General features: G+C 59.5%; 2 protein-coding genes across 2 annotated transcripts in view; one reads left to right on the top strand and one right to left on the bottom strand.

The window, feature by feature from the left end:
- POLD2 (DNA polymerase delta 2, accessory subunit) lies at positions 1-16,150 on the top strand. Its single transcript, XM_077805875.1, has 11 exons — positions 1-226; positions 1,208-1,471; positions 9,106-9,227; positions 11,472-11,595; positions 11,999-12,113; positions 12,798-12,996; positions 14,036-14,116; positions 14,217-14,374; positions 14,625-14,752; positions 15,228-15,329; positions 15,917-16,150. The coding sequence occupies exons 2-11, from the start codon at positions 1,252-1,254 to the stop codon at positions 16,072-16,074; spliced, it is 1,407 nt and encodes a 468-aa protein (XP_077662001.1). The 5' UTR covers positions 1-226; positions 1,208-1,251; the 3' UTR covers positions 16,075-16,150.
- A 652-nt stretch (positions 16,151-16,802) lies between these two features.
- The window catches only part of AEBP1 (AE binding protein 1), a 39,089-nt gene continuing 35,383 nt past the window's right edge, over positions 16,803-20,508 (bottom strand). The window contains 8 exon segments of the mRNA XM_077805565.1: positions 16,803-17,448; positions 17,451-17,504; positions 17,507-17,823; positions 18,318-18,417; positions 18,501-18,640; positions 19,129-19,471; positions 19,716-19,895; positions 20,202-20,398. Coding sequence (XP_077661691.1) covers positions 17,263-17,448; positions 17,451-17,504; positions 17,507-17,823; positions 18,318-18,417; positions 18,501-18,640; positions 19,129-19,471; positions 19,716-19,895; positions 20,202-20,398 — 1,517 coding nt within the window. The 3' untranslated portion in view covers positions 16,803-17,262.

The raw sequence follows: 20,508 nt of genomic DNA, 5'->3' as shown, positions 1-20,508 counted from the left end.
GGTTTCCTGGGAGACGCCAAGATCCTTCGCTACGTCAGTTCCGCCCGGCCCTTCTGCTTCCGGGTTGTGGCGTTGGCGCCTTTTCCGTCCCGGCAGGCGCTGCCAGGCGCCGACCGTGACCTCCGACCTCCGTAGCCCTGACCCCTGACCCCGTGCTCCCCTAGCGCTGGCAGCCCGGGGCCGAGGGGCCCGGCAGAGCGGGGGGGGGTGGCCCTGGTGCTGGCAGGTTCGTCAGCTCCCTAGAAACCTGCGTCTGCGCCCCACGTATGGGGGGGCCACCCCGGGAGCGGGGGTTGTGGAGTGGCACCCTAGGGGCCGGAGAGCAGGGGGGATGAAGCTGGGGGGGGGCCATGTGTCACCCCAGGGGCCGGGGGGAAGGGGGGATGGAGCTGGGGGGGGCATGTGTCACCCCAGGGGCCGGGGAGCAGGGGGGGATGAAGTTGGGGGGGCCATGTGTCACCCCAGGGGCCGGGGGGAAGGGGGGATGGAGCTGGGGGGGGCATGTGTCACCCCAGGGGCCGGGGAGCGGGGGGGGATGGAGTTGGGGGGGGGCCATGTGTCACCACAGGGGCCGGGGAGCGGGGGGGATGGAGTTGGGGGGGGCATGTGTCACCCCAGGGGCTGGAGAGTGGGGGGGATGGAGTTGGGGGGGGCATGTGTCACCCCAGGGGCCGGGGAGCGGGGGGGATGGAGTTTGGGGGGGGCACGTGTCACCCCAGGGGCTGGGGAGCGGGGGGGGATGGAGTTGGGGGGGGCATGTGTCACCCCAGGGGCCGGAGAGCGGGGGGGGATGGAGTTGGGGGGGGGCATATGTCACCCCAGGGGCCGGAGAGCGGGGGGGATGGAGTTGGGGGGGGCATGTGTCACCCCAGGGGCCGGGGAGCGGGGGGGATGGAGTTTGTGGAGGGGCATGTGTAACCCCAAGGGTTGGGGAGCAGTGGATGGTGGAGTTGCGGTGAGTATGCATCACCCCAGAAAGTGGGGGATGGTGGAGTTGGGGGGATGCACATGTCACTCCAGGTTTGAAGAATGGGGGGTGTCAGGGGGATGCACGTCACTCCAGAGGCTGGGAAGCAGGGGGTGGTGGAGTCGGGCGGTGGTGGGGGGTTGTATGTGTCATCCTAGGAGCTGTGGAGTGGGTTTTAGGGATCAGGGGCAGGGAGTGAGTGAGTGAACTGTTCATAACAGGAGCTTGTCATCTTCCTAGGTGGAGAGTCGTTGGCCCCGCCGGGAGCCCCTCGATTGCCAGCCATGTTCTCTGAGCAGGCAGCTCACACGGCCCAGGGCCTGCTGGCGCCACCATCAGCGGAGGCCTCCACGTTTGCCAGAGTGCCCGTCTCCACGTACACGAACTGCTCCCAGCACTTCAGGCTGGGGGAGCGCAGCTTTAATCGCCAGTATGCCCACATCTACGCCACTCGCCTCATTCAGATGAGACCCCTGTTGCTGGAGAGAGCCCGGCAGAAATGGGGTGAGTTCATTTCCACAAATCACTTTTGTGTGGTTAACGAGGTGACGGTAACATCCTAGGTGAGGAGAAAATTCCCAGGATGGTGTCTAGCTGCCTGTCCTTAGCATATGCGCAACATGCCTCAGGTGGCACGTGGCCAGGATTCATCACTGAATTTGGTCTGCTGGTTGGATTATTAGCTTTCCCGGCTTGGGCTGAGTACTGATGGGGAGTGTGATGTGAATGTTGATCCCTGCCCCTCACTGCCTGCCCTGAAACCTGCCTTTGGACAACAGCTGAAACCGACTGAGGGTGAATCCCAGTGTCATACTTCGCTTGCCAGGCGGTGGGGGAAATTGTTGTTTGGTGCGAAGCCCGTGTGCTGTCTTTCTGTTTTTTGAAAGATACAGAGAGCCGTTTCTAAGCAAAACAAAATTCCAAGCAACTGAACCATGGAAGTTTTGGCATGTCCTAGAGAACGCTTTGTCTGCCCTGAATTCCAGCCCTGCTCCTGTTAGGTTAGGGACTCACTCCAAAAGCTTAGAGTGTCTAGCACATCAGCTCGGTGGGAAAACATCTACCATTGCCAAGCAGTGACTCTGGACTGGAAAAGCTTTTGCTGGGCTCACTGAAAAGGAGGCGTGTGTTCCTGAAACAAAAGTTACATTCAGGTAGTGTTAAGAGTCTGAGATGGGCACTTGGAAATTGCTGAGATGGGCAGCCAGGAAAGATTGTTATGGAGTATGTCTCCAGCAGAGTGCAGGGCGTGTGAGCAAGAGAGGTCCTGCAGGTTTAAGTGGTTAATTTCCTTTCTCCTGTGGGCTGCATTGCTGTTTACTGATGGAATTATTGTACCTGAATTAGTTTCTTTTCGAACATGTAACTGCTCTAGAGTGTTATAGTTCAGCCTCAAAGTGATATGCAATAGCATAACTGGCAGATACCCTCCTTACTGCACTGAATGATGCAAGTGTCTGCAGATGCCAGAACTCACTGGCTATAGATAAATAACTGGCCCCTTTTCGGAAGATGCTGGCCAATGTGTGACTCCCACATAACTCGGAAAACATGATAAATGGTTGTTATAGAATTTCATGCCGTCTGGACAGGTCAGCTTCTTGGTTTGCTTTTGAATTCCTTCTGTAGGGGGTTTTAAATCTTTTTTTATGAGGCCTGTGCTGTGCTGCCGTACAAGCCCCCTCCCAGAGCTGTGCCTACCTTTGAGAGTGTTGCACTGTTGCCCACTCTCCCAATGTTGTTATTGTGCGCCTTGCGGTATTTAGTGTTTTCCTTAAAGCCCCAGCTCCTGGAGGCAGGTGATTATGTGAGGATCTCAGCTTTCATTTAAAAAAAAAAAAAGTGGTTGCAGAGAAAAGCTTGAAACATGACTGCTAAAAGCTGCAGACAAAGGGTCAAGAAAACTGCCCAGGTTAATTGTTTTTTAAAAAGTCTCAACATGGCGCAGCAGTGACCCTGGCTGTTCGACAGCAATGGTAGCGGAATGCATTCTCCAGTAGGTCTAACCCTGCTATCAAGGCGTTGGACTGTCAGCCCAACGAGGGGGTTGCTTCCGCTGTGGAGGGGAGTATAATCCCTCTTTCTGAGGCTGTAAGCTAGCTAAATTGAGGAGGTAAACATGCCACTGACAGCCCAGCCAGCAGGTGGCTGAAAACAATGGCCAAAACAACATGGAAAACCAAGTCTCGGTTCTCTGCGCATTCCTCAATCCTTAAAGAACTGAACGCGAAAAGTAGTCAAGTCGGATTAAAAATGAACCAGTCGAAAACGAAATACGTGAGATCAGAGGTACTGCCAAGAACCCAAATAACTCTTGGAGGAGAGCAGATCCAAGAAGTTGATAAATACACTTATTTGGGCCAGGAAGTCAACATGCGACCCAATCAGAAAGGCAAACTGTTGCACAGAAAAAAAGCTGGATGGTGTACATTCAATGACATCAAACACATCTTCCAAGGAAAGATCAGCAAAACAACTCGTGCGAATCTTTTTAACTTGACCGTGCTTCCAGTGATGTTATATGGCAGCGAAACATGGTCGCTGACAAAGATTGAAGACATCAACTGTCACACAGAGGGCAATGGAACGAACATTTTTGGGCATTTCGCTCCGCGATCACATCCCCAATGAAATAATTAGGCAGCAGTCTGGAGTGCGAGATGTTGCTGTTGAAAGCAAGCTCAGCAAAATGCGGTGGGCAGGACATGTGGCCCAACTCAGCGATAACAGGTGGACTGCAGCTATATCCGAGTGGTATCCGCGAGAACAGAAACGGTCACGCGGTCGGCCTCCAAAGAGGTGGGATGATCTCCTAACAAGGAGATATGGACAAGCATGGCGAAGGATGGCCAGAAGCGAGAGGAGATTGGAAGACGTGTTGTGATCGGCTCAGTCTCAGCTGATGAAGGACTGACAGTCTACGCATGATTTTGAGGTGGGAGGGCTGTTTTTTTTGTTTGCTGGTTCATTTTGATTTTTGCTCTCTTGGGATTGGCAATGCTGTATTATTTGCTTCTTGGTCATTTAAATCCTTAACTAACTCAAGGCATCTGGCTTGTGATACTGGTAGACGGGGGAGACGATGTTTGCTAGATTTTAAAGGTCACATTCAGAAGACAAAGGAATAGCTGGGGAATTTATACAAAGTGCTTCAGTGTCTTGTACCGGTGTTGAAATTGCTGGCTCTGGGGTATGATGATGGAGTGGAGTGTTTTATTGCTAGGCTGCTGATGGTCTGAGTCCAGCCCAGGCAGGAGCTGTTTCTATCTGGTAGCTTTTCATTGGCCTGAGTTAAGTGAATTGATTATCTCAGGATGCTCACTTGTGGGCAAGTGTTTCCACCAGAGCCCCCCACAGTGATCACTCATGGAGGCCCCTGGTTGGCAGACTTGGCAGAGAGGTCGAGGGTTGAGGATGAAGTCTCCTGTTATCCCCAATGGCCTGTGATGGGACACTAGATTGGGAGGGCTCTGAGTTACTACAGAAAATTCTTCCCCAGGTGTCTGGTTGGTGGGTCTTGCCCACGTGCTCAGGGTCGAACTGGTCGCCAGATTTGGGGTTGGGAAGGAATTTTCCCCCAGGTCAGATTGTCAGAGACTGGTGGGGAGTTAACTTCCTCTGCAGCATGCGGTACAGGTCACTTGCAGGTTTAAACTAGTGGAAATGGTGGATTCTCTGTAACTTGAAATCATGATTTGAGGATGTCAGTAACTCAGCCAGAGGTTAGGGGGCTTTTTCAAGAGTAGGTGAGTGAGGTTCTGTGGCCTGCGATGTCAGACTAGATGATCATGATGGTCCTTTCTGACGTTAAAGTCTATGAATCTGTGGACCTCGGTGAAGTGGTGGGTCCCTCTAGGTGTGCTGGTCAGGGCCAGTTTGGGGCGGGAAGCCTCTCCTGGGCTGCCTGTCCAGCCCCTGGCACTAGCATTGCGTTCAAACTCTCACATAAACAGCAGAAGTGGCATCCCCATGGTCTAGCCTGATGTCCCAGCAAAGTGCAAACTAACACTGGGGAGCAGTGTCCTTCCACCCCTGTTAGTTAGAATTCCTGCTGGCCCTAAGGCTGTGGCTAGGCTGCTCCAAGTCCCTCCCATACAAGAACAGCTGTCCTGGTATAAGCACCTGTACGCCAGTGTAACTGCATCCATGTACCAGTGTAGCTAACCCCGGGAGAGTGAAAGTGCTGCCATGTTGGTGTGTAGGCAGGATTCGAGAGAGACTAACAAAAGCAAAGCAAAGCTGCAGGCAGTCTCTCAAAACCACTTCCCCTCTCAACTAATCAGTTTCCACTGGGTTGATGTGTCCAGGCTCATAAGTGTTCTCATTTTGCAGTCGTCTGAACCTTCCTGTGGCAGGCCCAGCCTTCATTCTAATGTGAAATGGGCCGAGAGAACCTTCCTAGAAGGAAAAGGACAAAGGCAGCCTCCTCCCCAGGCTTTCTTCACTCATCAGGCACAACCTCCTTCTCCCTACACACACGCACCCTTTGGTGGGTTCCTTTTGAAAACAAAAGGGTTAATGCCAAGAGTGGGGGAATTCCTGTGGGAGGCAAGGGAGGCAGCAGCAGCCAGCCAGGATTAATATCCAGTAGCACCTAGGCCAGTCTTAGACCACGTGCATGGCACTGAATAAACACAGTCTAAGACCAGAAACAGCAGGTGATACAGTCAGACTGGGGAGTACAAGAAAACATGGAAACAATCCAGTATAGAAGTAGATTTAGGGGTTTCTCTCCCAGGGTTCCTCTACACTTGGGAATGTACTGAAGTAGCTAATCAGGAATAATTATTCTGGAATGACTCCCCATGTGGGCCCACTTATTCCAGAATGCGAGTGTCTTCCTTCAGTTTAGCTTCCAGAATGGATTCTGTTTTGGAAGGGGGTGAAGTTAAATGGGGGAAAAGGCTCTTGTGTTCTGGATTTTGTGCCCCCCCCCCCCCATGGGGAGTTATTCTGGAATAACTCTTTTGTGTAAACAAGCCCATCCTTCATCTCCATATTAGCCAACCTCAGCCTCAATCAGCTCATGAAGCCCTGACAGCTCCCAGCCTGAGAGTCTGGGTGCAGCTAGACTAATGTTTAACCTTTCTCTAGTGCCTTGGATCTGAGACTCTCGCAGTGTGTTGCAAACATGCTCCCCTACAGATGTCCTTGAACCCTTCCCTGACTTTCTTGGGGAAGAACAGAAGCCCAATGCCAAGAGAAATGACCCAGAATCAGCCTCAGAGTCTAGATTAGCTGAGCCTCTAGTGGAATTTATTTCAACATTTGTCTTGGAGCCTGAGGAATTGCTTCTTTTTTTTTTTTTTTAACTATCCTGTTTAGGCTGCGCAGGAACGAATGGAATTTAAGTGCAGTCAATAGAGCTGAGCCCTGCTCTTGGGGAACAGCCAGAACTGTTGTGGCTGATCAGAGCTCTGCAGCCCAGGGAGGGCAAGGCCCCACGGGAAGGACTGACCATCCTTGTCCTGCTTCCTGGAATGGTCTTGTAAATCTCTGGCTTGAACGCTTTGCACGAGATTGTGTGTGTGTGTTTGTGTGCGCGATGGTGTGAACTCAGGTAATATCACTGAGGATCTCTAGAGCTGCCATGCTGAGCCCTGAGCGGTGTGGGAGGAGGAGAGCCAGAGCTCAGCAGCGGTGCAAAACCCAGACCGGGGAACTTTCAATGGGAGCATTAAGGTGGCCATCGGAAGATGTGTTGTAGCCCAGCCAGGAGTTCTGGGCTGGATGGAGGAATCGCTAGGTGAGGTTCTCTGGCCTGGGCAATGCAGGAGGCCAGTCTAGATAATCGGAATGGTCTCTTCTGGCCTTGAAACCTATGAATGTGTCCTGATTGATGAGAGTTCTCCCTTTCCCCGGTGGGCCAGGGGGTGCTGGGTTTCCAGGCCGACTGTGGTGTCGATCTACCAGGTGAAGCAGAGTTCTGGTTACTTGCACTGAAATAAGAAAACAAAGGTCATTTGGGGGGGCTAGTGAGGCCAGTGGCCCTCTAGCTATGATTCCTGACCTTCCCAGTGTCACCTCTGCTGGTCAAACAGCCCAGTATGTCGGTGAGCCGAGTGGAAAGAGAGCAGGCAGTCTGATTTGTGAGCCCCTGGGATGGGCTCGGCTCTCAATGTAAATAACACTTGGAAGGGAAATGTTAGGCGGGGAATCAGTTCCTCCTTTACTTACCTGCTGAGAGCACAATCCAGATGTCAGTGGCATCGGCGGTACCGACAGCTGCATCTCCCTGGACGGCTGTGGTTAGTGATCTCGTTGAGCGTTGTGAGGGAAGTGGAGAGTCCTGAACTCAGGTCTTGTGTTACGAATTATACCTATGCTAACTTTTCCTTAACACTTGGCTGTCAAGTGGAAGGGGACCAGAATTACCAGGGTCTTGTGTTGAATCCCCAGACTGAAGTCATAAGAACGGCTGTACTGGGTCAGACCAAAGGTCCATCTAGCCCAGTATCCTGTCTTCCGACAGCGGCTAGTGCCAGGTGCTTCAGAGGGAATGAACAGAACAGGGCAATTTATCGAGTGATCTGACCCCTGTCTTCCAGTCCCAGCTTCTGGCAGTCAGAGGTTTAGGGACACTGGGAACTTGGGGTTGCCTCCCTGACCATCTTGGCTAATACCCATTGGTGGATCTGTCCTCCAGGAACGTGTCTAATTCTCTTCTAAACCCAATTATACTTTTGGCCTTCACAACATCCCCCAGCCATGAGCTCCACAGGTTGCCTGTGTGTTGTGTGAAGCAGTACTTCCTTCTCTCTGGCCAGCGGCCCGTCTCGCGGGATGGTCACCAATCCCGACCGCTCACCTTTAATAACGGGCATGTGCCACTGCTGGCCGAATCCAGCTGCCAGAACCAGGCTCCGTCTTCCCACGAGTGTGGGCTGGAGAATTCAGCGCCCGCTGCTCTGGCATCAGTGCAGTTTCCTTGGCCGCACTAGAGGGCGTCATCCCCCTTTTTGTTTCAGGTTTCGGAGTAACAGCCGTGTTAGTCTGTATTCGCAAAAAGAAAAGGAGGCCTTGTGGCACCTTAGAGACTAACCAATTTATTTGAGCATGAGCTTTCGTGAGCTACAGCTCACTTCATCGGATGTTTCAGCGCAGAGCCAGAGAATTCGTATGTTAAAGGCCAGGACCCACTGTGATCTAGTCTGGCCTCCCCCCAAGGCAGGAGTATATCCCCTGGTGATTCCAGCACCCAGCCCAGGAACTGGTGGTCCAGCTAGAGCGTATTATTGGAGGGATTTAATGACTCCAAGGGCTGAGTATTCCCACAGCCCAAGGGAAGGCATTCCAGTGGGTAATCGCCCTCCCCTGAAAACACGCAGCAGTGTAGGGTTTGATTGCACCCACGGCTGGGAGCACATGGCTCGGCCTTGGGAGCTCTGTTTCCTGTTGTGCATTAGGAGAACAGCCTCCTTCCGCCCCTTGCCCCAAGGGGCACAGATTGGAGGTGACCTCAGGGTAACTGCCGCAGATAGAAAGGACCTCCTGGGACATCCCAGCTCCTGAGGGCCCCGTGGAAGCCTTAGCTGAGACACGACCTTAACCTTGCAGGTTTCTCAGAACTAGAGATGAGGGTTCTGTGTCACAGGGGCTGGGTGTCCTGCCTGTTGGACTGACATCCTGGAGTGGGCCGCAGGGACCCATGAGCTTGGGCTCTGTCTCACCGGATGATGTGTTGATCCTCTTGGTGATGGCGCAGAGAACTGGGACGAGCCAAAGCCAAGACAGTGACTCTGGGCACTGGCGGAGGGGTTCCTTTCCCAGACACAGAAGAGACCGTTCTTGCTCCCTCAAATCCACTGCCCCATGCAGGTTTACTGTCTACAGTGCATTCAGGTGCTTGGCTGGTCTAGGCCTCTGTGGCAGCTTCCCTGGGGGTCTTGCCCCATAGAACAGAGCTTGCCCTTAGAAGCCTGGCACTCGCCAGTTACCAATCCTACCCTCTTTCACCCGGTCACATGCCCACCCCCATTTTTCTCCCTTGGAGTTTATGCCCTTCAGATGTTTCTTGACCGTCCCTTTAGGTGTCCCATAGCCGTGTTGTGTGACTCCCCTCCGGGGTGGCTGTGAGCCCAGCCTGTCCCTCAGGTAGTCGAATGTCCAGAGAGGCTGAGTTGTGCTTTTCTCTGCAGGCAGCAGCATAGCCGTGAAGAAGCTGTGTGAGCTGCAGACCGCAGAGAAGTGCTGCATAGTGGGAACCCTCTTCAAGTCCATGCAGCTGCAGCCCTCTATCCTCCGGGAGATCAGCGAGGAGGTAATGACGGTGGGAGGGGCTCAGAGCCTCGCTGATGCTCGACATAGTCAAGCGAATCATGTCTCGAAGCATGAGCAGTCAGGCTGGGTGACCCCTTTCATCTTCTGCCTGCTCTCAATGCAGGGGCCCACCCTGGGGCAGACCACAATGAACTCTGAGCTGTCCATGACAGGAATGTGTCCTATTTTCACTCTTAAAAATCCCCCTTTTCTCTCTGAATGCTTAGTCCCTGCTTTGTCACCCCAGCAGCCTCCATCACACTGGCTGAATTCCTCTCTGTGCTCCGAGTCTGGGGGGTGTGACGGCGCTTTGTGGTGCGTCCTGTCCCGGAGAGTCAGTTTCCCCAGCTGTACATTTGGCTTGAGGAGGAGAGAGACCCATTCAAACAGGCACGTGGGGCTGTCCAAGCACAAACCCTGCTGGAGGGATTTGGGCAGGGAAAGCTCCTGGAACTGTTTACTCCTCTGTTTTTTTAAATGACGCCATCCCTTTGCAAAAGCTTCCTAGCATTGCTGTGACTACAGGGGTTGCTGCATCTCTGCCCCCTTAGTAGTGTCTCTCTGTGCGCTGCTCCTTGGGCCTTTACTTCTCCTGCAGTGGAATCTTGCCTGTCTCCCATGCTTGGCCTTGGCCCTGGGCTCCAGCGCCTGGAAACCAACCTGTGACCCAGCGGGTCCGACTGGGTTTGGCACCTGCAGTTTGTCCCTTTGGGAGGCATGTGGGCAGCGGCGTTCAAGCAAGCCTCCCTAAACGAAGAGTGTTTTGTCTGACCATAGGCACAAAGAAGTGCAGAGAAAAGGGTTTTAAAACGACAAAAGATCTGTTTATCCATTTATCTGGCATGAAGTCCTAGGCAGGCCTGTCTGACTCCAGACTGCTGCCCCTGGCTGTCAGCCTGTACCCCTTAACTCTCTGTCAGCTTCTGGGAGCATGCCCTTCTAACTCTGGTTGGGAACGATCTTTGTTCTCCTGTGTTGACAAGCTTGGACTCCACTCCTAACCCATTCCTCCCTTGACAAATTACTCTGACTTGCTCAGCAGTGGGCCGGAGGTAGAAACACCCAAAATGACTAATCCTGGCTGTCCCCTAGGCTGTCCCTCAGCCGCCTGCCTACAAACAGCCTCTTTGGCAAATTAACCCCGTGTATTTATACAGTCAGTCCCCTTGGCAACCATCAGACCAAAATAAAGAGCAGATAGTTTTCGTAAATAAGGCCGAGATTTTGACACAGAAATTTTTAGTAAATTTCACAGCACTGGTGCCAGAAAAAACAGTAAGTCCCGGAAAGGAGGAGGGTGGGTGGAAAGCAAGCCCATCCTGCACTCGCCCAGCTCTGGGCTTTGCAACCTGGCCCCTGGGCTTCCAGCGCTGCTCAGGCTTGGCATGTCCGTCCCTCCGTAGACGGAGATAGAGAGGCAGACGGGCCAAATTCGACTGGCGTTCTGTGGGGCGGCGGGTGGACGCACTGGACCTGGGTGGCACTGAACTCCATGCCCAGAGCAGGGAACCAGGCACGGCCCCAAAGGACGGGATCTGTTGCTGCAAGGCAAGTGTGGGGTGGGCTCGTCACAGACTTGGTTCACATTCACCATGGCTGTGGACACCATGACCACTGTGCCCGAATCGTAGCCTTATTCATAGACAGCCCCAAGCAGCCCCAAATCCCTCACACTCCTGTCCAAATTACTTGGCTTAAGGCTCAGCCACTGCGAAGAGGAAGATCTTTGCTAAGGAATAAAGCTTGCAGCCTTTCTGCCAACTCCAGGCAAACAGAGCTGTGCTCTCCCCCGTGTAATGATTGCAAACACATATCCCGAGGCTGTCCAGCGGAAGGCTTTCTGGCAGAAGGTACCACCGGGATGAGTAACGTTCTCCTTAGCTAGGTCTCCAAGTTATTGTTTGCATGTCCTCTGCACCAGAAGGAACTGGGAGGAGAAAATGTGTCAATGATCATTTGCACCTGGGTAGCAAAGTCTCTTTTGCCAAGACCCTGGAAGGTTCCTGCAGCTCCAGCAAAGCAGGGACAGGGGGTCGGTACCAAAGCTCTGCCTTCCGAGAAGAGCGTGGCTTTAAAAAACAGGCCACTGCGCTTGAGTTGCTGGGGCCCAGGTTCCGTGTGCGGGAGGCTCCATTTGCTCCTGGACCCCCGGTCAAGCGTCTGCTCCGCTTGATGGCGGGGGAGCCTTTGGGGCCGTTCCTGCTGTGGTACTAGAACGTGCCGATGGCCTGGCCTGTCTCCACAGCACAACCTGCTGCCGCAGCCTTCCCGCACCAAATACATCCACCAGTCGGACGAGTTGATCCTGGAGGATGAGCTGCAGCGGATCAAGCTGGAGGGAGCTGTCGACATTCAGAAGCTGGTGACAGGTATGGAGCGATGGAGCTGCCGCGGTCCCATGCAGCCAGCCGGGCTGGGGTGCCAATGCACTGGGACCAAGCTGCTCCTGGGCTAGGCTGTCGGCCCTTCCCTCCTCCACAATGGGCAAAGACTAGACGGGTGTGTGCCGAGTACTAAACACCCTGGCAACTTCAGCAGAGCTCCCAGTCCATGGCTGGCAGCCTCCCATTCAGGGGGGTGGGAGGAGTGGAGTGGGGGTGGCTCACTTGGATCCAGGACGGGCTCTTCTCCCTTCCTGGCACCCTGAGTGATGAGAGCAGAGCCCTGGGTGCGGCGCAGCGGGCGCTGTGCGTGGCCCTGGCTTCCTGCGGGCCGGTGCGCAGTCTGGGATGGACCTGCCTAACGTTGTTTCTCCCTCGTGCCGCTGCTCAGGGACCATCCTCGCCATCTACGGCTCGGAGAGGGAGGACGGCAAGTTCGTGGTGGAAGATCACTGCTTTGCCGACCTGCCCCGGCAGCTGCCCCGGAGAGGGCCCAGCACTGACAGGTGAGGCAGCCTCCCTCGAGGCACCCTGCCGGAGGGTGGACATGGGGCAGTACCAGCCATGGGAGGCGTGTCTGGCCTGACTCCCCTTCCCTGTAGTGCAGGGATGGCAGTAGGTACCAGGCCTCTAGGCCAGGGGCTGGTGAAGCAGCTGAGGGTGCCCATTGCCCAGGGCTTTGCAGAGGCTTTTCCATCCCACCCCTCTGCACCCGGCCTGCTGCGCCTGTTCCCTGTGTCGGGAGGGGAAGGCCCAGGCAGGGGTGGGCGACGTGGCCTGAAGTCCATTACTGCCCCATCTCCCAGTGCGGAGTGGCGCTTCCCCCTCCCTGGTCTCAAGGCCAGTGAACGGCTGATGGAGCTGGGGCTCCAGTCCCCTCCCCCAGGTGCCCGCTGCTGATGCCAGCCCTGCCATCACCTGCTGCCACATGACGGGACGGTCCCAGACACCCTGCAAGGGTCGGCACCGCCAGCATTCAAACCCTGCAGCCTTCCAGCTGTTAGCCCTTTGCTGGGTCCGCTTGGCCTGAAATTGGCCTTCAGCTCTGCAGCTTCGTCTCCCTTGTGTGCTCTCCCGCTTGGTAACGATGGCCTGACTACCATGGCGAGGCACCGCACGTGCCTTGGTAACCCGCCCACTGCCCATGTGTGCTGGACGGCAGGGCACCCACCTGTTGCTTTGGGCCACAGGTTTGTCTTGCTGGTGTCTGGCCTGGGCCTCGGTGGCGGGAGCGGCGAGAGTTTCCTGGCCATGCAGCTGCTGGTGGACGTGGTGACGGGGCAGCTGGGGGCTGAAGGCGAGCAGAGCTGCGCGGCGCAGATCTCCCGGGTCATTCTGGCGGGCAACCTGCTCAGCCAGAACACGCAGAACAAAGACACCATCAACAAGGTGAGGGTCCCCGGGGCGCCCCGTCGGCCTGCTGGCACCAACTGGCAGCCCCGGCACAGGCCACGGAGACTCGCCCCCCAGTGCATTGGTTGTGTGGGTAAATGGAGGGGTCTCAGTCCGGAGCTTTTCCCCAGTACTGAATGCATTTGCCTGGGGTCTGTCTGCTCAGAGTGATACCTGCATGGGCAGGGGAAGCGGGCGCCAGGCTGGGCACAGGCCGCCATGCTGGATCTCCGGAATGTGCCAAGGTTCTGGGCGAACTAGCAGCGGGACTCGCTGGAGATGCCCCTGTGGGATCTGGGTGCTGGGAGAGGCTGGCAGGGCCATGCCCTTGACTTGGGGCAGAGGAATTAGCTAGGGAGCTGCCTGGGCTGACAAGGGACTCCGAGAGGTGGTGCCACGTGGCCGGCCCCAGGAAGCTGTGCGTGCCAGGCACCGCTAGTCATTGCCAGCTGCCTCTCCCCCCTGTGGTACCAGCGAGCAAACAGCCCCCGAGGGTGGGTTAGAAACAGGCTAGCGAAGGGAGGGGCCACCCATGGGGAGCTGTGTTGGGATCTGCGTGATCTCCTCTGCCCGGTAAGGATGTGGGGGGAAGGGGGAACTTCCAGGGGGGTCAGCGCCCGAGAGCCCGGCCCCAGCCGGCAGAGGGCACTGCTGGGTGGAGGAGCCAGTGCTGACAGATGGCCTGCAGCGGGGAGGGGTCTGAACAGCCGTACAGTGGGAGAGTGCTGCCCACCCCCCTTGGGCAGCCAGGGGCTCCTGGGGGACGGAGCATTGCCAGACTGCAGCCACCCTCTGGGCCTGCAGTGGGAATCCTACCAGGGCGAGGGGGAGCTGACACAATGCCTGGCTCCACTTCCTCACCCATGTAGCTGCCGCATGGGCTGGGGCTCCCTCAATTGCAGCTGCCCAGCCTGTCCTGGCACGTGCCCACCTGGGGCATGGCTGGGAGGACTCCTGCTTCCCACGGGTGGCTCAGCAGGTACCATGCTGGCTGCAGAGGCTGCTCCTCTGACGCTTCTCCCCCTTGTTCTTGCAGGCAAAGTACCTGACCAAGAAGACCCAAGCTGCCAGCGTGGAGGCGGTGAAGATGCTGGACGAGATCCTGCTGCAGCTCAGTGTGAGGGGGCCAGAGCCGGGGAACGCTGCTCCTGGAGGGTGGGGGCAGTCAGCAGGTTTGCGTTGGAGCCCAGCTCTGATTGCCCCCTCTTTGCTTGCAGACCTCAGTGCCAGTGGACGTGATGCCCGGCGAGTTTGACCCCACGAACTACACGCTGCCCCAGCAGCCACTGCATCACTGTATGTTCCCCCTGGCGGGCGCCTACTCCACACTGCAGCTGGTCACCAACCCCTACCAGGCCGACATCGACGGCGTCCGGTAAAGCCCTTTCCTCAGCACCAGGCGGCGGCATGGCAAACACAAACAGGCAGCGCTTTGTGCCCCGGCTGCTGGGCAGGGAAAACCCCGCCCCTCCACCTGCTGGGCAGCACGGGGCAGGAGCTGGCAATGGCTTAGCAAAAGGTCTGGGTGTGGTGGGTAGCGGTGTGGGGCTCTGAGCTGGCACGCTTAGGGCTGGGCGGTGAGGCTGGCGCTGGGAACAAGCAGTCCAACTCCCGTTGCTCTCCAGGTTCCTGGGCACGTCTGGCCAGAACATCAACGACATCTTCAAGTACAGCAGCATGGAGGACCATCTGGAGATCCTGGAGTGGACACTGCATGTCGGGCACCTCAGCCCCACGGCCCCAGACACCCTTGGTAAGGGGCTGGGCAGGGACCCCCCCAGTGGGCCTGGGTGGGCAGGAGGCGCTCTGAGCACGTGAGCCGTGATGGCGCTGAGGGGAGTGGGTTTGGAGACGGCGCTCACGCCCAGGCTGGGAAGAGGTGGCCAAGAGCTGCCATGCAGCAGGGGCAGGTGTCCCGGTAGGGCGCTTGTGGGCCTGGACTCTGAGCATCAGGTCCCAGCCCTGCTGGCTCTGAGAACAGCAGCAGAACAAACCCCCGACTCTGGAGGGTGTGGAGGGGTCTGGCCCAGGGGCTCCCCGGGGCAGCATGACATCCTGTTTCTCTGCATCGCCCCTAGAGCTGGGAGTGCCCAGCAGGGATGGGGCTGTGAGTCGGCAAGAGGCACTAGTTGGCATTGGTGGGCAGGTGGCCGTCCTGCCGTTCGGTAGGGTGCTCCTGCGGATGGAGGAGTTCCTGATTTCTAGCTACACCCTCCATCGCCTTCCAGGCTGCTACCCTTTCTACAAGACCGACCCCTTCATCTTCACCGACTGCCCTCACGTCTACTTCTGCGGGAACGCACCACGCTTCCGATCCAAGGAGCTCAAAGGTGAGGGGCCCACAGGCCTGCTGACTGGGCCCTGGGCTTGCCCCTGGAGTGGGCTGCTCCGTGTACCTCGCCACGACAGTGCTGGGCGGGAAAGGAGGCCCCAGCAGCCGGTTCCTCAGTGTCCTCGGAGATCGTGGGGTCCTGCCGCTCTGGTATTGAGATGGTTACCATGCGTGTCACTGCTGGACGGATGTGCACCAGTGCATGCTGGCAAGACCCAGCCAGCTGTCCCAGCACGCCTCAGCAGGGTCCGCACCCAGGCAGTGCATGCAGGAGGGGGCTGGGCTGGGCACGCGGCCCACTCCCGTAGAGCCAGGAGCCGGGCCGCTGCGCTGGTCACGAGCAGCGTGAACCGCAGCTGGAGGTGACCCCGCGGCTACGCAGTTTCCAGGACGGCTGCTGAGCCTGCACCAGCCCCCGCATGTGGGCGAGGGAGAGCTCCTGGCCTAGCAGTAGGGTCCGGGTGCATGAGCGACGCAGCGAGTGGGAAACTTGGCGGCTCCGTGGCAGGGGTTGAGCCGGGAGCCCAGCCCAGGCGACCCCCCGGCGCTGGGAGCGGCTCAGCCCCCCCTCTGTTTGCCTCTCAGGGGTGGATGGGCAGCAGGTGCTGCTGGTGACCATTCCCGACTTCAGCGCCACCCAGACGGCCTGCCTCATCAACCTGCGCAACCTGACCTGCCAGCCAGTCAGCTTCTCCGGCTTCAGCGCCGACGAGGACGAGGGCGAGATGGAGATCAGCCACTGAGCCGGGGCGGGGCAGAGCTGCCCGCTTGGGGGCCGGGGGAGGCGCAAATGGACCCCAATAAAAATACCTCCCTCTGCCTGCGGTGTTCTGGTGCTGGGGTGGCCAAGGGGGCATCTCTGAGCGCCCTGCCTCTGCAGACTGCCCAGTTCTGGGGGCCTGTATGCACCCCCCGCTCCAGCTCGCCCTTGAATCTGCAGGGATGGAGGTACTGGCGCGGGCCCTGCTACATCCACCCAAGGGTGCTCCGCTGCTGCCCGCCAGCTCTGGGCTGGCAAGGGGTGGTGGAGTCCCTCCCGGGGAAGCCGTGGCTGGGCCTGGCCTGGCTGAGTGACCAGCCGCCCCTCTCAGTGGGGCCCTGGCTGGTCTACACCCCAGAGCATGGGCACTAGCCCTTCGGCTAAGGGCGAGGGCATGAGCCTGCCACGGTGGGGGGAGCTGGGGCTGCCGCCCATGCACTGGGGCTGCCGGGGCCTGGCTGTTCCAGCTTCACCACCCTGGGACACAGGCACGAGTCCGGGTCCCTGGCAGGGGGGTCTGCTGCGCCCCACCACCAGCAGGCCTGGTGTCTGCAGCCTCACCGACGGGGCTCTTGCTGCGGGCACGCTTGGCTCTCTCCCCGTGGCTCAGCCAAGCCATCCTCCCCCTTCGCCCCAAGCCGCCCCCTGCAAGGCAAGAGAAGACAAAGCTGGCACCTTTACCAACATAGCTGGATTTATTCGTGTAACAGGAACCGCGTGGAGGAACCCAGCTGCCCGTGGGGCTGTATTGCCCCTGCCTCCTGGGCCCTGCCCTGGAGAGGGTCCCAGCTCCCCCTGCTGGGTGGTGCAGAGGTACAGGGTGGGTCCCACACCAACCCTCCCTGAGCCTGGCCAGCTGCTGGGGCTACCCGGTCTCAAGGGGATCCCGTCGTTTCCTGCCCAGGAGGGTCAAGCATCCCCATGCCCAGCCCCTTGCGGGCAGCTACGTATCCCTGGACTCCTAGAAAGCAGCATGGTGAGCCTGGCATGGAAGCAGGAGTCCGGTGGGGGTGAGTGCTGGGGCGACAGCAGGCTGCCCGGAGCCGCGGGTCTCTAGAAGCCGATGACGGTGCCTGCGGCCGTGGAAAGGGCGGCTGGCCGCGGGCAGAGAGCTGGCCGCTGGGCGCTAGCATCTGGGTTGGGCCTTAGGCAGCAGCGAGCGGAGCGCCTCCTAATCGCCAAAGTTCACGGTGTAGGTCTCCGCCGTGGTCAGGGGCTGCAGGGTCCCTGTGCCCACCTCCCAGGCCCCTGTCTCCGTCTCCGTCTCCGTCACCGTCTCCAGCTCGGTATAGGTCTCGGTCTCCCAGGTGGCAGCGGTGGGCGGCGGCTGGCTCCAGGGGGCGAAGGTGGTGCTGCTGAAGGCGAAGGGGAGGGAGGTGGGGGGGGCCGTGGGGGGGGGGCCCGCCGGGGGGGGTGGTGGCGGCGTTCAGCATCCGCCGGCGCATCTGTTGGCGGAGCCGTATCCGCTGGCGCATCCGTTGGCGGAGTCGTAGGCGCTCGCGGGGCGTCATGGGCCGCCCGGGCGGGATGCGCCGGATGGGCCGGTTCCCGTTCATGGCCATGATCTCCCGGATGCGCTTCCAGTTGGAGCGCGAGAGGACGAAGTTGCACTGCGTGGCGCCGATGTCGTACAGGACGTTGCAGGTTTTGACGCTGGGGTTGTAGCCCTCGGCCCTGGCCACCACGCGGTACTCGCCCGGGTTCAGGATGCGCCAGTAATCCCCGCCGCTGGCTGCGAGGGCATGAGGGGAGGGGGTGAGCGGAGCGCGTGGGGCAGGGGTTTGCCCAGCACCTCGCAGGGTTGTCAGCGCCCTTCTGGAAAGAGGCTTAGCCTGGACGCCCCCCTGCTTGCCCCGGGCCCTTTCAGAGGTGTGCCCATGGGTCAGGGCCCCCCTGCCACTGAGAGCCGGGCACCTCCAGCCTTGGCTGCTGGAGGGGGGCTGGCCAGCTCGGGGACACTTACGGCTGCTGCAGGATCCCTGCCGGGTGTGTGCTGTGGGGTCAGGGCACAGGCTGGGTGCCCTTCGGCGGAGCGGGAGAACAGCACCATTGCCAGCTGGGTGATGGGGGGGAGGGAACAGCACCCAGCGTGGGGGTGGGGAGGTTGGGGGCGCGTGGGGGTGGGGAGGCTGGGTGGCTGGGGGGGAGGGAACAGCACCTGTTGCGGGTGGGGGAGAGGTTGGGGCACCAGGGACCCGCCGCGGGGAGCGGGAGACGTGGCCATACCTGTTTTCATGTTGTGGTTGATTCCTCCCACGATGATGGTGGCGTTGGCAATGGGGTCCCCCTGCTGGTCCGTCACCACCCCCTTAATGCCCCGATGCACCTGCCGGGGGAAAGGCTGTTAGTCCAGGGCTGCTGCAGGGCCCCCCCCACCCGGACCCCCCGCTTCGGTCCCCCCCGGCCCACCTGCTCCATGAAGGTGAGCAGCGACTCCTTGTTGTTCTCCCACTCCTGCTGCAGCTCGCCGGCGTGGGGGAACTTGTCGCAGCCCAGGAACACGGAGAGCTCCAGGCAGTTGGTGTGCAGGTAGCTGAAGTCGTTCATGCCTGGCCCGGCAGAGAAAGGGGGACGGGCTGTCAGCACTGGCCGGGGAAGGGCTGGAGCCCTCCTGTGCCGCGTGTGGGGGGGATCGTTCCCCTCCTGAGGGGCCGGCAGCATGGCCGCAGTGATGCCAGCCTCTGGGGCGTGCCCCCTTGAGCCGAGGGAGCGCCTGGCCTGGGTGAAGCAGGCCAGAGCGGTGGGAACGGCGCTGAGAAAGACCAGCTCAGCGATCCCCGCCTGCCAGCACTGCCCGGGGTGGGGGCTGGACCCCCAGGGAGTTCCGGGGGGGGGGCATTGCGGACAAAGATCTGGAGGGGGTGAGGCTAGAGTGGCCTGGGGGGCACCCAGCTGAGGGGCCAGCACAATGGAGGCTGGGGGGCTGTGCCCCTTCCCAAAGGGAGTCCTGTCTGTCCTAGTTCCCCCCCGCCCCGGCACCTCTGCCAGGCAGGTGTTTGCTGCGGCATTACCTCCCCACCCACACACCCCCACTCACTCCCGACTCGGGGGTGCCACTTGGCACCGCTGACGATGCCCATGCCGTTGGTCATGTCCTGGGTGTGGCAGCCCCCGCGGAAGGTCTCGGTCATGCTGAGGTGAGCCGAGGCGTAGGAGATGGCCAGCCAGCGGAAGATGGCGTGGTCGGGGGTCTCCTGCGCCTCCAGGTTCTCGTCCTCGTAGTCGTCCGGCGTGCGTGCCACCGCCCCCTCTCCCTCGGGGGGCGGCCGCGCCATGTCGTAGGGGTACGACACCAGCTTCTCCCCACCCTGGAAGTTGGCTCCCAGCACAAAGGGGGTCTTCTCCATCCAGGTGAGGATGGCACGCACCTCCACGGCCACCTGTGGGGGGGCACAGAGCCAGGGCAGGTGGGCACCTCCTGCCCCCAGGCAGAGCCACGCCTGCCTGCTCCCCGTGGCTAATCCCCACCCCATGAGGCAGCCGGGCATTGGCTGGCACCCTGCCCACTAGTTTCCCCGTAAATGCCATCACGGCGCTCCCTGCCATCGCCTTCCCCCCTAGCCCTGCGGGCAGGGTTCCCAGCCGCCCCACCCTCCTGGGAGCCAGGGCCCCCACGGCACTCACGTGGGCATCCTCGGCCAGGTAGTGCTCGGGGATGGGGATGTGGTGGTTGGGGACCCGGTGCGGGACCCACTTCCGCTCCTCGGCCGCCCACAGCACGCTGGCCAGGTCCGGGAAGTTCTCGAAGATGTCGTAGCCTTCCTCGTTCCAGTGGCCCAGCGCCCAGTTGCCCAGCTCCGAGCCCTGCGGGGAGGGGCACGATCCACTCAGTAGCACGCCCCCCCGGCAGCTGGCACCAGCCCCACCCCCCACACACACTGCCATGCCCCAAGGGCTGAGCGCGGCTTCCCCTGCCCCATTCCCTCACAGCATCAGCAGGACCCTCCCCCATGCCGGATCACCCCTCCCCCCGCTTTCTGCCCCCAATGCCCAGCCCCCAGCAGGGTCCGCCCCCATGCCCAGCACCCAGCCACCCCACTGCATCGCCCCAAGGCACACCGCCAGGCTGAGGTCCCTGCTAACTGGGTCATGCCACGGGGGGTCTCTCACCGCCTGGCTGGCGATCTCGTAGCCGTCGGGGTTGAGGGAGGGCACGAGGTGGATGCGGGTCTCAGTCACCAGGCTGCGCACACGCGGGTTCCCGTCCTGGTACTCCTTGCACAGGAACTGCATCAGCAGCAAGAGCAGCTCGCGGCCTAGCACCTCGTTGCCGTGCAGCCCGGCCGTGTAGCGGAACTCGGGCTCCCCTGCGGGGAGAGGGCGCGGGGTCAGGGCGATGCCCGCCAGCCCCGGGTGCCCGCAGAGCCGGGCCCAGCGCACCAGGTCCAGGGGAGCCGCAGGCCGGACAGACGCCGCG

Source organism: Eretmochelys imbricata, chromosome 26 (genome assembly GCF_965152235.1).
Source record: "Eretmochelys imbricata isolate rEreImb1 chromosome 26, rEreImb1.hap1, whole genome shotgun sequence".
NCBI lineage: Eukaryota > Metazoa > Chordata > Testudines > Cheloniidae > Eretmochelys > Eretmochelys imbricata.
This window is presented reverse-complemented; position numbering and strand designations above follow the sequence as displayed.

Excerpts from the sequence above, each read along its gene's own strand:
- POLD2 (XM_077805875.1), top strand. The coding sequence starts at position 1,252 with ATGTTCTCTGAGCAGGCAGCTCACACGGCCCAGGGCCTGCTGGCGCCA. Across the intron at positions 9,228-11,471 it reads TCCGGGAGATCAGCGAGGAG|CACAACCTGCTGCCGCAGCC; the intron begins GTAATGACGGTG and ends CTGTCTCCACAG. Across the intron at positions 12,114-12,797 it reads AGAGGGCCCAGCACTGACAG|GTTTGTCTTGCTGGTGTCTG; the intron begins GTGAGGCAGCCT and ends TTTGGGCCACAG.